Source organism: Mesoplodon densirostris, chromosome 7 (genome assembly GCF_025265405.1).
Source record: "Mesoplodon densirostris isolate mMesDen1 chromosome 7, mMesDen1 primary haplotype, whole genome shotgun sequence".
Classification (NCBI taxonomy): Eukaryota; Metazoa; Chordata; class Mammalia; order Artiodactyla; family Ziphiidae; genus Mesoplodon; species Mesoplodon densirostris.
In genome coordinates this window covers 12,112,348-12,128,583 of record NC_082667.1, presented here as the reverse complement: position 1 = coordinate 12,128,583, position 16,236 = coordinate 12,112,348, and the positions used below count along the sequence as shown (strand labels likewise).

Below are 16,236 nucleotides of genomic sequence, written 5' to 3'. Positions count from 1 at the left end.
TGTGCTCTACAGTAGGTCCTTGTTGATGATCTATTTTATATAGAGTAGTGTGATTATGTTCATTCTCTTTATTACTACCAAGTATCCTACTTTATCCACACACACCCAGAAAGGCACACCTTAGATCCTCAATAAAGGAGCTCCTTTCTCCACCTACCATATCAGGCACATTTTCCCCTTTGCCTTACTTCATGCTTCTCCGCCCTGCCCCACACCCCTGCCCCAGGTTGGAATGCCCCAGTTTTCTTTTCCTGCTTCCATGTGAAGATTCAAATTAAAGCCTTCTCTACCATGAAGTTTTTCTCTGAGGTTCTGAGAAATATGTGTGCCTCCTTTTCTTTATATCACTTTTCCAAATTGCCTCCTTTTGTTTCCTTTCCCAGAACTGAATACTTCCACGTTTCCCACCTGCAGGTCCTTCGTCTTTCACTGCCCTGACCTCTGCTGCCAAGGAAGAAACCCTCCTGTATGGACAAGCTCGTATTAGGGCTGAATGTGTGGCTCTTCCTAGACTGTAAGCTCCTTGAAGACAGAGACTAAGTCTTATTATCTTAGGTTTTCCCCTGGAACCTAGAACAGTCCTGTTAACAGTAATTGCCTACCAAATTATGCAAGTCCTACCTGATTTTCTATTTAAGAAATTGGACTAGAAACAGGTATGTCATATGAGGAGCTCACTTAAGGCAAATTTATTTGTCTTTAACTCACCAAACTAACATTCAGATCACCAGACGTGGTAATGTTAAAAAGCACTGTATGCTTCTCATTAAGAATAAAAATGGAAAGAATAAAAATGGAAAATTATCTATTTGTAGATTTGCAAACCCTGAGGGCTTCTTTGTTAGTGAAAAATAAAAAAGAAACAGTTTAAACTGGTGCTTTGAAATATATCTCCCCCTCGCCTATAAAGAGGAAACCAACAGCCATCGGCTGTATCACAGCACATTTGCATATATAAACTCATAGAAGATGGACCACCCTTATTCCTTAGGATAACACCTCATCTCAGCCTCCATCTCATCTGTCCCCTGTTGTATCTAGTTTGATTACCTTCTTCATCTTAAGACTCCAATATCTCCATCTCTGTGACCTTCGTCCTCTCAGCACACAAACATCCAAAAAATACTTCTCAACTCTGATCATCCTTAGAGCTACCCTTCTAACGCAGTTTTAGTTTCCACAATATATCTCAAGAGAGGTGTTCATGTCCACTGAGTAAATGAACAAAGAGAAGATAAAAAGTCAGATGATATTGCACAAGGTAACAGAACTAGTAAGCAGTAGAGCTGGACAGAAGCCTACACCTGAAGTCAAGACCCACATCATAAAGCTGTCCCTAGGGCTTCCCTGGTGGCACAGTGGTTGAGAGTCCCCCTGCCGATGCAGGGGACACGGGTTCGTGCCCCAGTCCAGGAAGATCCCACATGCCACGGAGCGTCTGGGCCCGTGAGCCATGGCCGCTGAGCCTGCGCGTCCGGAGCCTGTGCTCCGCAACGGGAGAGGCCACGACAGTGAGAGGCCCGTGTACCACAAAAAAAAAAAAAAGAAGAAGAGGCGGAGACACCAGGGAGACACATACACAGAAGAAAGGACATGTGAGGACAACAGAGAGAAGGTGGCCATCAGCAAGACAAGGAACGAGAACTTAGGAGACACCAAGCATGTTGACACCTGGATTTTGGACTTCCAGCCTCTAGAACTACAAGAAAATAAATTTCTGCTGTTTCAGTCATCCAGTCTGTGGTGTTTTGGTATAGCACCTCTGGCAAAACTAATACAAGTAATAATGATGCCTGGGAATTTCGCTTGAATTATGGTTAAGCCATTGACAGGCAGTGAACATCATGGCCTTGGAAGGTTCCTGAACTCTTTTCCCTTGGTTCTGCTTCCTTAACCTGGGTTCGCTGTTTTCTATCTAGGGGAAGCAGCTAACTGGAAGGATTTCCTGTGCCATGGAAATCATTCTGTCTTGAGCATTACTTTGTCAATATGTTGCTGCAAAGGAAGATTAGCAGCTCACACTTAAGCTCTTCTCCTAATCTTCCAGCATTTTCAATTCCATCAGCTTGCATCCTTATCCCTAAAAAAGATTTCTAAAATCATACAAAAACAACTAAAAGCCTGCCATGGTTTCACAGTCTCCATGGAAATTCTGCAGAAGGAAACTATACTGACTTCCTTGCATATCTCTTGGACTATTTTGTTAATGCCTTTTTTGTATGGTTCTTGGAGGTTTACAAAGCTCTTTCGCACTTATTATCTTGGTTAATCCTCACAGCAAACCCACATGGGAGGTATTATTACCCACACTGAGCATATTATGAAACTGAATTTCGGAGAAGATAAATAGCTTAACTAATGTTTACATAATTTGTAAGTGGTACAGTTGGCCTGTGAACTTGGGTCTGTCTGATACCAAGGCTACAGTTCTTGCCACTATACCCCTAAACAACATAGGCTGCACCACTGGATCACCCTGCCCTAGTGCCCTCACTCATCCCTTGAAAATTCACCTCATGGAACATATTTCTTTTTTTTTTTTTTTTTTTTTTAGGAATTTTTTTTTTTTTTACATCTTTATTGGAGTATAATTCCTTTACAATTGTGTGTTAGTTTCTGCTTTATAACGAAGTGAATCAGTTATGGGACATATTTCTGAGATGTATTTTACACTGTTGAAGTAAAGCCTAAGAGAAAGTGTCCCAGGCAAGGGCTACTAAACAGACATTGGCCTGGTTCTAGGGCTATCACTAAAATTGGGTGATCTTGGCCTATTCATGTAATTGATCATTTTTCCATAAGTAAAACGGAAATAATAATCCCATTGCCCACTCTCTTCCTCCCTAAATCCCCTCCACCATTACTACACTAGCTGTAAGCTAGTGTAATGCATTAAGCTTTCTAGAACTGGGAACATTTTAAAATTCTGCAAACAAATGGCTTACGACCCATTCCAAATGTGATCATCAGTGGCTCGAAGACCTTTCCAGTGAATTTTTTCTTACATGCTTACCTCCTTATAACTTTCCCCAACAGATGCTCTAAGATTACATATCTGGTGGTACTCATGGCCAGGGGCACGCTGATGCTTCCTACTGCAAGCACCTGTGACTCAGACTAAAGGTTTTCTTTGGTCAGAAGCATGTCCAGCTTGCATAGAGGGAGGCAGAGGAGGGGTGGGGGGGACTGGCTGGCATCTCACGTGGTCTACAATAAACCTCAGAGGTCACGAAGAGTGTTGAGCTCCAACTTCCCCAGCAGCAACCTGTTCATTAACGAACGCTGAATTGGCCCTTTGCTGTCTCATTCCCTCACCCCCCGCCACCTGTACATCCAGCAACACCCTCCTAAATAGACTATTGCACACGAATTCTAGTCTCAGGGTCCACTTCTAGGAAAACCCAAACTAAAAGACACTCCAGGATGAGACGTAGTGTCCCCACTGTTCCTCACAGAGTGTGTTGTATGTCAGCCTTCTTGTTTCCCCATGTTTCCTTCTTTACTGGAAGCTCTGGAAATTTCACCTTGTCCAACTCACAAGTTCTCTTGTATATCCCATAACTTTCTCCCCTCCTTCTTTCCCTCTCTTTCAAAATTTTCAGATTATTTTAGGAAAACCTCTCTCCCTCTAAGCTCCCCTACCTTATTTTTCAGCCTCCGATATTTCTTAACTCATATCTGAAAATGCAAGGGCACCAGACAGGGAAAGTCATATTTTCCCAGTGTCATTGGACATAATGAAAACCATCACCCTCAACCTCCAGAGCACTAAAAAGTATCCCTACAATCTCCTCTCAGCATCACTATAAATGTCTTCTTTCTCTTCCTCAAGACCTTATAAACCCAATTTTCTTCAAGTACCAGCTTTTGGGATAAAGGTAAATATAATTCTCTTATAATTTTCCAATCTTTTTCCCTTTTTGTTTGCAAGTAAGGCATCAAGTTTTTTAAACTATTTTTCACTACAAATACACAGCATTACAGTAACATTAAAGATTTAATCATTTTCTATGCAGGGGCACTAGACAAAGGAGCATATATAACATGATTTTCAACACATTTTTGCATCTCAGAGGATGGCAGCACCCTTCCCTCTTTTTTGCCCCCTTAGTGATATTGATACACGTTACTCAACTTTACTAACAAATTGGACAGGAACAAGAAGTTTGTTTTCTAAATATATGAGCCATGCACAGGATACCTCAGACTTAAAATACAGCATTTCACTGTGCTCTAATGTAAAAAGTACTGGGCAGTGAGCAGATAGTTTTTTGGTCTATTTGTTTTTCATGGTGACATGCAGTGTACATTCTGTACCACTATAGAGTTTACTTGTTCATTTATTCATTTTTTCACAATACTTTAAGTTTACAAAAGAAAGAATATGTCTGTTCTGCTTACTCAATTAATTGGTGACACAATTCCAACTCAAATCAGCTGAAGCAAAAAAAGAAAAGTTACAGCTTCCCAGTCTGAAGCTAAGAAGCTGATATGCTAAGACTGAGTGGCTCAAAAAAAAGAAGACATTGCCTCTCCATTACTTATCTCTACTTTCCTCTGTGTAGGCTTCGTTCTCAGGCTCCCCAAGTGATGCTAAAGATACTACTTCTCAGCAGCAAAGGGTTTTAATATCCTCGGAGCCAGAATCCTAAACAAATCAGAGGGCCTCTTTCCCAGTAAGTCCAGGGAGGGTCCTGGGGAGCAATCTGATTGGCTTTGCTAGGGTCACATATCTACCCCTGATCCAATCACCTTGATCCAGAAGAACAAAGAACATTTACTGGTCAGGCCTGAGACTTGGAGCTGAGGGTAAAGTCAGCCCCACCTATGCACATGGACTGAAAAATGGGAGCCATGCAGTTCCTTGTGGAGAAACTAGACTGAAAAAAATGATGCTGAGAAATGTCCTTTCATTCTATTTCATATCCCCAGTTAGTCCTGTCATATAATGCAACATAGCATATCAAAGTCCAAAGGCAATAAAATCCAAAATCAAATTGTCTCACCGACTCTGAGTTAAAGTTTACAGGAAGTAAAGTCCTGTTTGATTTCTTGATTTGTTCATTCTCAGCTATAGGAGTTGTATCATTTACACCCGTGATCTGAGATATCTCTCACTGGAATTGGGATAGTTTTCCCAGGCAGAAATGTTATTCCTAGAATGCAATATTTGTTGAGATTTGGTGATACCTAAAATAGGGAGGCAAGATGGATTGCTCTCACCAGGATGCCAGAATGTCTATGCAATTATCAGAATCCATGGCCTGTCAACCTAAATGCAGTTAGGAGATGTCTTTTCACAGGAAGTTAATTTAAACACCATGCATTTACCATAACTGCAGAGGAGGAACCTCCTACATTAACAGTATTTTACCGAATAGATTTGAGACATTGCTTCCTCTGGGCAAAATTATACATTTGTAACAAGCACAACTCAAGCACCAGCACTGATCTGAGAATTCTTTCTTCCTCCTCCAGGGGATCCCAGTAGATTTCCATTTCCCCTTTGACCTCTGGGTTCTCAGCACTTACATGCTGCCCTGATGGAGAGTTTTATCTAATAACACAACCTCCACAATATTTTGAGGGTAAGGAGTCACCTTTTTAGTCTCATATTTTAGTGGCTGCCGCCTCTGTCCTTATTAAGGACCTGCTCACACCTGAGACACTTGCCCCTAGAGAGAGTTGTCACTCCTTCTCACCTTTATTTCAGCTAGAAGATCTCCCTTCTCAGATTCTCATGCTGAAGCTGCTTTTTGATGTTTCTTAATGCCGTGCCCCACCCCACCCCCCAGGGCCTAGGGAAGATCAGTATCTCTGCCATATGTTGCTTTTAACATCATGTTCCTGGCTCTCCTCTGCGTTTACATCCTGTAAAGTTCTCAGGCATGTTCCCTCAGGGCCCTGGAAAGATCTAGTTTACCTTCCATATTATCTTGAAACTCAGAAGCTCTTTAATATTTTTGTTTTTGAACATATAGTCATATAAATTCAAGATTGCCCTCTTTTTACCAGTACCCAGATTTTTCAATATTCACATCTCCTCCACAGAGCCCTTGTGTTTTTAGAAACTTAGTCCTGCCCCTAACTCTGGAAATGATCTAGTTTGGTTTAAGGCAAGCTGCATAGTACAATTCCCCAGCAAAAATCACTGGTGGGTATGTGACCTAAGCTAGTACAGTTAGGATGATCTCAGGATTTTTGCTTGCAAAGATAGAGAAAAGTACTCTCTCTTCTTCTGCTGGTCACAAACAGGGAGACTGTAGCCAGCAGCCATCCTACAAGGTTAGGTGCTAGAACTCGTATAGAAAAATGATTGCCATCTTTATCGAAGTATCACCTTGGAGGACTCTATACTTATTCCAAAGAATCATTGGCCAAACTGGGGATTTCCTCCTTGAGAATAGAGTTCCCAATCTACGGCACATTCTTTTATAAAAATGAATAACCTCACAGGTGGAGAAAACCTGTCTTTTGAGGGTAGGTTTTACATTTTTCTTTAATTTTTATTGGAGTTTGGTTGCTTTACAATGTTGTGTTAGCCTCCACTGCACAGCAAAATGAATCAGCCATCCACATACAGGTATCCCCTCCCTTTTCGACTTCCCTCCCATTTAGGTTACCACAGTGCATTAGGTAGAGTTCCCTGTATTTATGTTTTAAAAGCTATAACTTACTCAGAACCAAGAGTAAACAGGTATATATCAGTGTGAGAATAGTATTTTTTTAAACAGGCGAACTTTAAATTTTTGAGTGGTTTCCTTGTTGCTAAAACCCTGGTCCTGAAGGCAGCATCTCCTTTTGAACAAATATATAACCACTTACTTTCAATATGAAAAGAAAAAGTTTTCACTTCTTAATTTCACCTTAGTTAACTTTGGTTTTTCTTCGAAACTTTTAAATACATAGCTTCTACTGAAATCTCAAAAGAGCTAATCCTTAAAAAAAAAAAAAAGTCAGCACCTGAATGTTCTTTCTTAAGGGTTAAAACCCAAGCTTCCTTTGTCAAATTCCCAAAGCTACCATATTAACATCTGCAAATGACATCACAGAGTCATATGCAGTAAAGAGGATGTTTAGAAATCGAACACACATTTTGCTTAGTCTGGTACTCTCAGCCAGCCAAACAGGACAAAAACCCAGCTGCTGGCTCCCTACCTGGGTGGCCTCCCACATAGTTTGGATGCCTTTGGAGTTCCTACTTTATAGAATTAACTGTTACTACTTCCTTTTAATTTTCAAAAGCCCCTTATCATCCGTTCCAATAAAGGAGACCAAAATGATAAAGCTTAGCAAGAATCATTTAATCCATTTCAGTTCTCCAAGAAATTCTGTGCCCACATTAATAATCTAAAGACATCAAAGTCAGCCCTATTTTTAAAAATACCTCCAGTGAAGGAGTTTTCCTCAGTAATTAAAAAAAACTTTTTAAAATAAATTTATTTATTTTTGGCTGCGTTGGGTCTTCGTTGCTGCACGAGGGCTTTCTCTAGTTGCTGCTAGTGGTGGCTACTCTTCGTTGTGGTGCGCAGGCTTCTCACTGTGGTGGCTTCTCTTGTTGCAGAGCAAGGCTCTAAGCACATGGGCTTCAGTAGTTGTGTCTTGTGGGCTCAGTAGTTGTGGCTCGCAGGCCCTAGAGAGCAGGCTCAGTAGCTGTGGCACACAGGCTTAGTTGCTCCGCAGCATGTGGGATCTTCCTGGACCAGGGCTTGAACCCGTGTCCCCTGCATTGGCAGGTGGATTCTTAACCACTGCGCCACCAGGAAAGTCCCTGAAAATTTTTTAATAACAAATAATGAAACAGTTATTTTTAAGATCATGGTAAGAGAGATATGGTATAGACCTTATTAATATTTGTTTTGAGGAAGCATGACTCCTTCTGAAGCTGACTTGAGATAGGACATGAGAAAGTCAGATTCTTTAATAGCCTGACAATTTTACTTATAATATTTTTCAGAGGAAAAAATAATTAAGTGGAGATTTTTTTTAGGTGGGCCTGGGATTTCCTAATTCTAACTGGAAAATGGTGAAATGAGGTTTTATAGCATCTTTCTTCAGAGATGCTCTAAGAACAGCCATCTTGTTTGTCTTTATGAGACAACTATGAATTAAGGAAGATGCATGTTTCATTTTTTCAAACAGCTTTATTGAGATATAATTGATATCCGAGAAAATTGGACAAATAGATACAAATTTATGAGTTTGGAGATATTCATACATATGCAAATATGAATTTGGAATTGCCTAGAGGAAATCACTTTTTCCATAGGTAAACAAAGTGATGAAAAACTTTTAAGAAGCTTTGCCATCTTTTAATCAATCACCAAAGTGCAAAAAATAAAATAAAGTGAATGTTATGAATCCAAATTAAGAGAAAAGTTAGTGACTAGGAGTCCCCCTTTTAATTTCTTTTGATTTAAACAAAGTGTTTATTGTATGGAAGTAAACAAGGGGTATGATACAAATTTAATTGCACATTATGCCTAGTACATAACATGGGAAGCAGAAAGTTTATTTACCAAAGTAATATGACATTGAGTCATTAAAACCACAAGCTACTTTATCAATGATGTCAGTATTCAAAGTTGTCCAGTTAAAAATCTACTTTCTCTTGAAAAAGAAATACACTGAAGGGAAATGCAAGGAGCTTAAGAGTGATATCATGATTCCTAACAGCAAGAATAAAGTCTGCAGCAGTGATGGTGAGAAAGTGGGTCACAGGGAAATGTGGGTAGCTTAAAAGACCCAGTTATGAGGGCCAGAAAAGAGAATATCTGAGTAGAGTCATCATAGGGGTGAAAATGGAGAAATGTGAGTAAACCAGTGTGGAATGAATGTGTGCATGTGGAAAATAGATCTGCAGAGGCACTAGACAGCAGGTCCCAGATCTAAATTCAAGTACCTGATAAAAAAAAAAAGTAAGACTTTAAATCAAAACTTAATACCACAAGCCTAGTCATGTAACATCTAGACGTTCCCTTATTAGTTCATCACCTTTGCTTTCTCTGTAAGCCTATTGAGCAGAAGGTCAGTAACTACAAATGTACTCTTTCCTCTCTTGGTTTAAATGTTATAGCAAATCAGAAGAGGGTGTAGGTATAGCTGAGATTACAGTGGGAAGAGCTTATTGAAGCAGGGTTGACAGTAGGTCTTGTCATTCTGCTCTCTGAAGATTCCCTTCGACAGCTGGGTCAGGCAGAAAGCACATACAAAGTGCTCAGGATGGAACTTGTAGCCCATGGCACTGATGCAGCGACCAGTGATGGGCTGCCCACATCCGTGGCAAAGGGTTCCTCGGCGGTGATGGTAGTGGAGTTCACAGAAGGGACGTCCATCCAGTTCAAAGAAGGAGCCAGTAGAAAAACTGCTAAAGCAGTCCTGGGTGGGGTGGTGGAGAGAAGAAAAAGAAAAGGGAGGCAGATGTCAAACAGTAAAATCATCAGCAAAACTTCAGCCTTGAAATCCCTGCCAGTTTCCTGCCGGTGCAGGAATTCACTCGGGTTCTTGACAAATAGAGGCTAGAATATTTCCCATTTGCAAGACAGACAAGCAAATGCCCACAACGGAGGCTGTGTTTTGTGTTTCTTTTAAGAAGGCCCCTGTCAAATTCTCACCCCGAGCTGTGAACCCTCTTACCAGCTGCCTCTCAGAAAGGAGAGTCCTGATTTTCCCTAAATCCAAGAGATAAGTGAGTATACAGACCCCACAGACAAAGCACTCTGGGTGCCAGACAGTGTTCATGGCTGAAAGGTAGTTTTCCAACACTGGGCGGTTGCAGCCACCACACTTGGGTGAGAACATGGCTAAGAAATCCTTCCGGCAATACGGCTTCTTGTCCTTCTCATGAAAGCCTGGAGAGAGAAAAATCAAAGGTTCACTACTGCACTGTGAGACCTTAAACCAAGTTAGAGACTGAGAAGAGGCCAATGATTTAAACTCTCCCAAACTCAGGGTCTTCATATTCAAAGTGGTGCTAATAGATACCTACCTCAGAGGGCTCTTAGAAGAAATATATGAGATAATGCAGGTAAAGTGTTTCCATATTGTGCCTGGTTCACAGTAAGCACTTAATAAGCATTAAGGTCTATTCCTCCTCGATGCCGTTGTACTGAGTATTCCCTCAGCCTGTACAGTTCTGCCCCAGGCCTTGATATGGCTAGCTTCACCTTGTGTTTCAGAAATCAGCTCAAATATCATCTTATTAGAGAGGCATCTCTTTAGCCTGTATATACACTTCATCTTTTGTATTGTCCTTATAACATTTTCCATTATATGAAATTTTGTGGTCTGTCGTCCATCAGTGGAACATTTGCTCTGAAAGAAACCAGATATTGTTGCTCTGGTCACATTATATCCCTAGTGCCTAATATTTAAAAATAAAGTAATATTAAGTAATAATTTCCAAATCAATGCAAGATCTAAATATAATAATGAAACCCTACAAATACTTGAATTAAATATGGATAGGTTCCTCTTTAATCGAGGAATGAGAAAATTGTGATAAAAACAGCTCACATTTCAAAAGCAAGTTAGAGACTAATAAATTTAGCTACATTAAAAATACATATGAATGACTTATGCATGACGAAAAAATATCATAAGGAAAGACAAAGACAAAGGACAAACTGAGGAAAATATCTGCTAATTATATCTCAGAAAAATATAGCTAATACAAGAGTTCCTAACTGGATGCATGATTTAAAGTATTGTTTTATAAAATTAAAAAATATATAAAATAGGGCTCCCCTGGTGGCGCAGTGGTTGAGAGTCCCCCTGCCGATGCAGGGGATGTGGGTTCGTGCTCCGGTCCGGGAAGATCCCACATGCCTCGGAGCAGCTGGGCCCGTGAGCCATGGCCGCTGAGCCTGCATGTCCGGAGCCTGTGCTCCGCAACGGGAGAGGCCACAACAGTGAGAGGCCCGCATAACGCAATTAAAAAAAAAGACACATGTACCACAATGTTCACTGCAGCTATTTACAATAGCCAGGCCATGGAACCGACCTAAATGCCCATCAACAGATGAATGGATAAAGAAGACATGGCACATATATACAATGGAATATTTCTCAGCCATAAAAAGAAACGAAATTGAGTTATGTGTAGTGAGGTGGATGGACCTGGAGTCTGTCATACAGAGTGAAGTAAGTCAGAAAGAGAAAACCAAATACTGTATGCTAACACATATATATGGAATCTAAAAAAAAAAATGGTACTGATGAACCTAGTTGCAGAGCAGAAATAAAGAGGTAGACATAGAGAATGGACTTGAGGACATGGGGTGGGAGGGCAAAGCTGGGGTGATGTGAGAGTAGCATCAACATACATACACTACCGAATGTAAATAGTTGGTTGCTGGGAAGCAGCAGCATAGGACAGGGAGATCGGTTCAGTGCTTTGCAATGACCTAGAGGGGTGGGATAGGGAGGATGGGAGGGAGGCTCAAGAGGGAGGGGATATGGGGACATGTGTATGCATATGGCTGATTCGCTTTGTTGTGCAACAGACACTAACAGTATTGTGAAGCAATTATACTCCAATAAAGATTAAGAAAAAAAGATTTCTTTTAAATATATAAATATCTCAATCCTGGAAATTAATCCGTACAAATAATTCAAGAGAAGAAAATTCTATGTTTAAAGATAGTCATTACAGGACTTCCCTAGTGGTGCAGTAGTTAAGAATCCACCTGCCAATGCAGGGGACATGGGTTTGAGCCCTGGTCCAGGAAGATCCCACATGCCGCGGAGCAACTAAGCCCGTGCGCCACAACTACTGAGCCTGCACTCTAGAGCCCGTGAGCCACAACTACTGAGCTGTGTGCCACATCTACTGAAGCCCGTGTGCCTAAAGCCCATGCTCTGCAACAAGAGAAGCCACCACAACGAGAAGCCAAGCGCACCACAACGAAGAGTAGCCCCTGCTTGCCGCAAGTAGAGAAAGCCCGTGTGCAGCAATGAAGAACCAACGCAGCCACAAATTAATTAATTAATTAATTAATTTTAAAAAATAGATAGTCATTACAACACTACTAAGACACCAGAAGTAATCTAACTATACTATTACAAGCACATTTATTGCAGTGTTTTCAGTATTTGGAAATATAATGCTTCAATGAACATCTTCAGGCATATAATCCATTATAATTTGTTTACATAAAGAAAGCCCTAATGGAATAACTGATATTATTTAAATTATTATTATAAAATTATGAAACAACATGGAGAAACGCTTAAGTAAAATATAAGGAATTTCAGATACACTATAACTTTTGTATACATAAATATTAATAAATGTAGAAAAATATTGGTAGGGCAAATTTTGTGTTACATTAGGTTAAGAAGGTAATAGGTTATAAATGAAATTTTATTCAAAGTCTTCTTATTGTCTTTACATTAAAAAAAAGAAAAATATAATAAACTAATGCATCCTCAAGCGCTTATTCAAGTGATATATTCCCTCTGCTTCAAAAATCACTTCCCAAGATACCCAGATGGTTTGGTTCTTCACTTAACTCAGGAGTCTGCTTAAGAGAACAACTTATCAGATCACCCTATTTCAAACAGAACCCTGTCACTCTCCCCACAACCTCTCCTAACACATAGAGCAAGTTAGTTAATTAGTTAGTTGGCTAGTTTGATTATTGTCTGTCCTTCTCACTAGCATATATGCACCATGAAGGCAGGAACTTTGTTTTTTGTTATTGTCTCCCTAGTACCTAGAATAGTAACTGACACATACATAGTAGCTGCTCAATAAATATTTAATGAATGAGCAGACATGTGAACAATATTACAATAGCAAAATTGAGACCATCAGCTTCAGAAGAGGGTTGTCCCACTTCAAGATTAACTAGAACATGTATAAACAGGTGAAATTTTCTGGAAGAAACTCTCTTTAGCATTTACAAGGAGAGTCTATCTAAAATGAAGAGGACTATTAGCAATCCCATTTGTGCAGGGAAGTACTTTGTACTGGTTCCAACTGAGGGCTCTCCCTACAGTATTAAATCAAAATTATATTCTTCACAGCATTCCTCCCATTTTACAAGTGATAAAAGGGAAGCTCAAAGAAATTACATATAACCAATGTCAGTGGAAGAGCTGAAATTCAAATCTAGGCCTAACTTCAAAGCCTAACTTGGATGTCACACCCCTAGCTTAAATGCATTCTGACCTTGACCTCTCTGTGGGAACTGAGAGTATTAGCTGAGCCCAAATATCACAACCCACTAACTTTGTAAATATGAGAGCTCTCTAACTGTGCCCCACCAAAATAGCATGTAAGCAAGACATGCACTGTGGATTCGAAAGCAGCCCATCCAAGAAACATTATTTCTAGAAATACGCTTTGATAGTAGCAGCCAGGCCAAAAACAGGCAATAGGAGTAGCCAGGTTTGGGACCCAAATCATGTAGCTGCAGTGGTCTGTTATCTGCGGTCACTTTTTGATATGCCTTACCTTGTTCAACTATGCTTTCTTTGAAAAGCAGACAATTTAATAGACTTCTGAGGTCTCTATATCTAAGAACGTAAACTAATAATTTTATAAGCTGTCCTGTATTCTTCTTTTCTACCCCTGAGACACAGAAGAGCTCACTTTGCTTTTTCACTTTATCGAAGAATGTCTAGAGTCTGATCAAGTACAAAACTGAAAGCAGGCATGGGGGTTCCCTGGTGGCACAGTGGATAAGAATCTGCCTGCCAGTGCAGGGGACACAGGTTCAATCCCTGGTCCAGGAAGATCCCACATGCCGCGGAGCAACTAAGCCCCTAAGTGCCACAACTAAGTGCCACAACTATGGAGCCTGCACTCTAGAGCCCATGAGCCACAACTACTGAGCCCGTGTGCCACAACTACTGAAGCCCACGTTCCTAGAGCCTGTGTTCCACAGCAAGAGTAGCCCCCGCTCACCGCAACTAAAGAAAGCCCGTGCGCAGTAACGAAGACCCAACGCAGCCATACATGCATACATACGTACATAAGTAAGTAAGTAAATAAATAAACTGAAAGCAGGCAGTCCTGCTATTTAAGAAAAACAAACCAACACCCACAACCATCTTTCTTGCTTTTGTGTGGCACACAAACTATAACGTGCATCCATCACCTGGAGAGTTTGTCAATATGCTGACTGCTGGGCCCCATCCCACCCAGAGTTTCTGATTCAGTAGGTTTGGGATGGGGCTCGAAAATTTGCATTCTTGACAAGTCCCCAAGGTGATGCTGATGCTTCATAAAGCAAATGGCGTAAAACTGTGCTTGCCTATAAGTAGGTGTTACTTGAGAAAATTATAAGACATTCCGACTGACCTAGGAACGACCCTCATCTAGGCATTTACAGGGCATCTGGTCTCAAGAATGAGACAGCAGAGAAGTAACAGCCTCCGTTTCAACTCAGGTGAGTCTCAGGAGAGGAATCAAAAGCAATCAGCCAAACTTGCTGTGATACCCCTACATTTAGTAATCCAATAAATTGAGGAAGTTTCAGCACTAACTTTCCTGGAGGCTCTCTCTGGGGCCAATTACCTCTGGAGGACAGATGAGAAACACTAACAATTAAAAGTGCCTTAGAGAGAAGAAGGGTGTTTATACTCTGGTGAGGCTCTTAGCCACAGGGGAAATTAGGGAGCACCTGCATGGCCTGGATAATGAACAATGAAAAAGAAAGACATAGGCACTGAGGACCTGGTCCCTACGGGAGGATGCTAAGGCCCAATGTGCTTAGAAACTTGAACCTTAAAGAGGAATTCTCTGAACTGAAACAAAAATGCAGACGAATTTAATTTCCCAGGAGGCTCAAGTAGTTAAGCTGTCATTACAGAAACTTTGTGTGTGACTATGTGACTTGGGGCAAGGCAGGATGCCTTGGACTAATTAATGGACTAACCATATGGCAGGAGACCCATTTACAGAAAACAAAGGATGAAAACAAAAATACAACCCAAGAGGAGCTTCTGATTAGTAAATGGCCTTTTTTGTCACTTGTCTCAATAAGTATGTTTTAGGTGTGGCTTCATATTTTCATGTAAAGTCATAAATGACCAAATCAGCCTTGTCTGGTTAGAAGGAGTCCAAGTCAAAAACAGTAAGAACTAGCTACCTTCATGGCACTTTCTGATCATCCTACGAATAGGGTATTTTTCTTTTGTATCTAACTTACGTCTCTTCTTGAAATATGTCTGCATCCTGTTATTCTGCTCTCAGGCAACTTCCACATCATAATCATCTGTGAGCAGTATTCACTTGCTGACTGTTCTACTCAACAAACCCTCAGACTTCTAAGGCTACCAGTGCAATATAAACTGACCATGACTTAGATTAAATCTCAATGAAAAATGCTGCTTAACCAAAGTGCAATCTAAAAATGAAAGACCTAATGATTTGTGAAAAGCATTGAACAAGCTTCAGTGAGCAAGCAAATTACTACAAAGCACTTTGACAATGGATTTTATCAGTGCTACTCTATCCACGTCTGTCTTCAAATAAAGTGTACCGTGTTGGTGCCAAGAAAGTAAAGAGACGACAACAGCAGAAGAGGGATTGAGTCTGTCAAGGGGCAGCTATGATGGTGCAGAACAAAACATGGAACTTGCTGAAATGAGACCTGAATTTAAATTCCAATTCTTTGATTTTCTAGTTGCATGACTTTAAAAAAATCACTTTACCACCCTGATGCTCAGTGTTTCCATCTATAGCTTGGTAAAATGTGGGATAAAATTATTCTCTCAAAGTTGTGGTGGGGATTAAATAAATAATAGTTAGGAATATACATAATAACCTGCCTGATATTTAGGACCTGACCTCCAGGAGAATGGCACAACACACAGGTTTATCTTCACGCCTTCTTGAAACATCACCACAATAGTTAAAGAATTATTTAAAACAGAAAGACTCATAGGAAAAAAGAGAAAAGGAAAGGACATGCCACAGATGAGATATCAATAAAATTCTCCAAAATTTAAAGTAGGTATTAGAGTGGCATGTAGCTTGGCAGAAAGAAAAAGCAAACTGAAACCTAAATCTCTGAAGAGGAGAGGTGCCAATAAAACTCAAGCCATCCTGAGCTCCAAAACATCAAAGGGGCTCAGGAACTGAATGCATAAAATAGTCTTCAGGGCTGAAAACAGGATTGGTTGAAAGTCTAAAGAGCTGTCAGAAAATCAGATCTCTCATCTTACCATAATATGCAGTGGTTGTTTCTATAAATTTCAAACCAGAGGGTCTCATTGATCAGGGAT

At 40.4% G+C, this 16,236-nt stretch overlaps 1 protein-coding gene across 3 annotated transcripts in view; it reads right to left on the bottom strand.

Annotated features, from left to right (window-relative positions):
* Nucleotides 1-8,488: 8,488 nt before the first annotated feature.
* Nucleotides 8,489-16,236, bottom strand: part of LPXN (leupaxin) — a 38,150-nt gene continuing 30,402 nt past the window's right edge. For all 3 annotated transcript variants that reach the window (XM_060105537.1, XM_060105538.1, XM_060105539.1), the window contains 2 exons: nucleotides 9,703-9,851; nucleotides 8,489-9,378 (listed from right to left, as the gene is read on the bottom strand). In XM_060105537.1, the coding sequence (XP_059961520.1) occupies nucleotides 9,109-9,378; nucleotides 9,703-9,851 (419 nt within the window). In that variant the 3' untranslated portion in view covers nucleotides 8,489-9,108. The remainder of the gene's footprint in view (nucleotides 9,379-9,702; nucleotides 9,852-16,236) is intronic.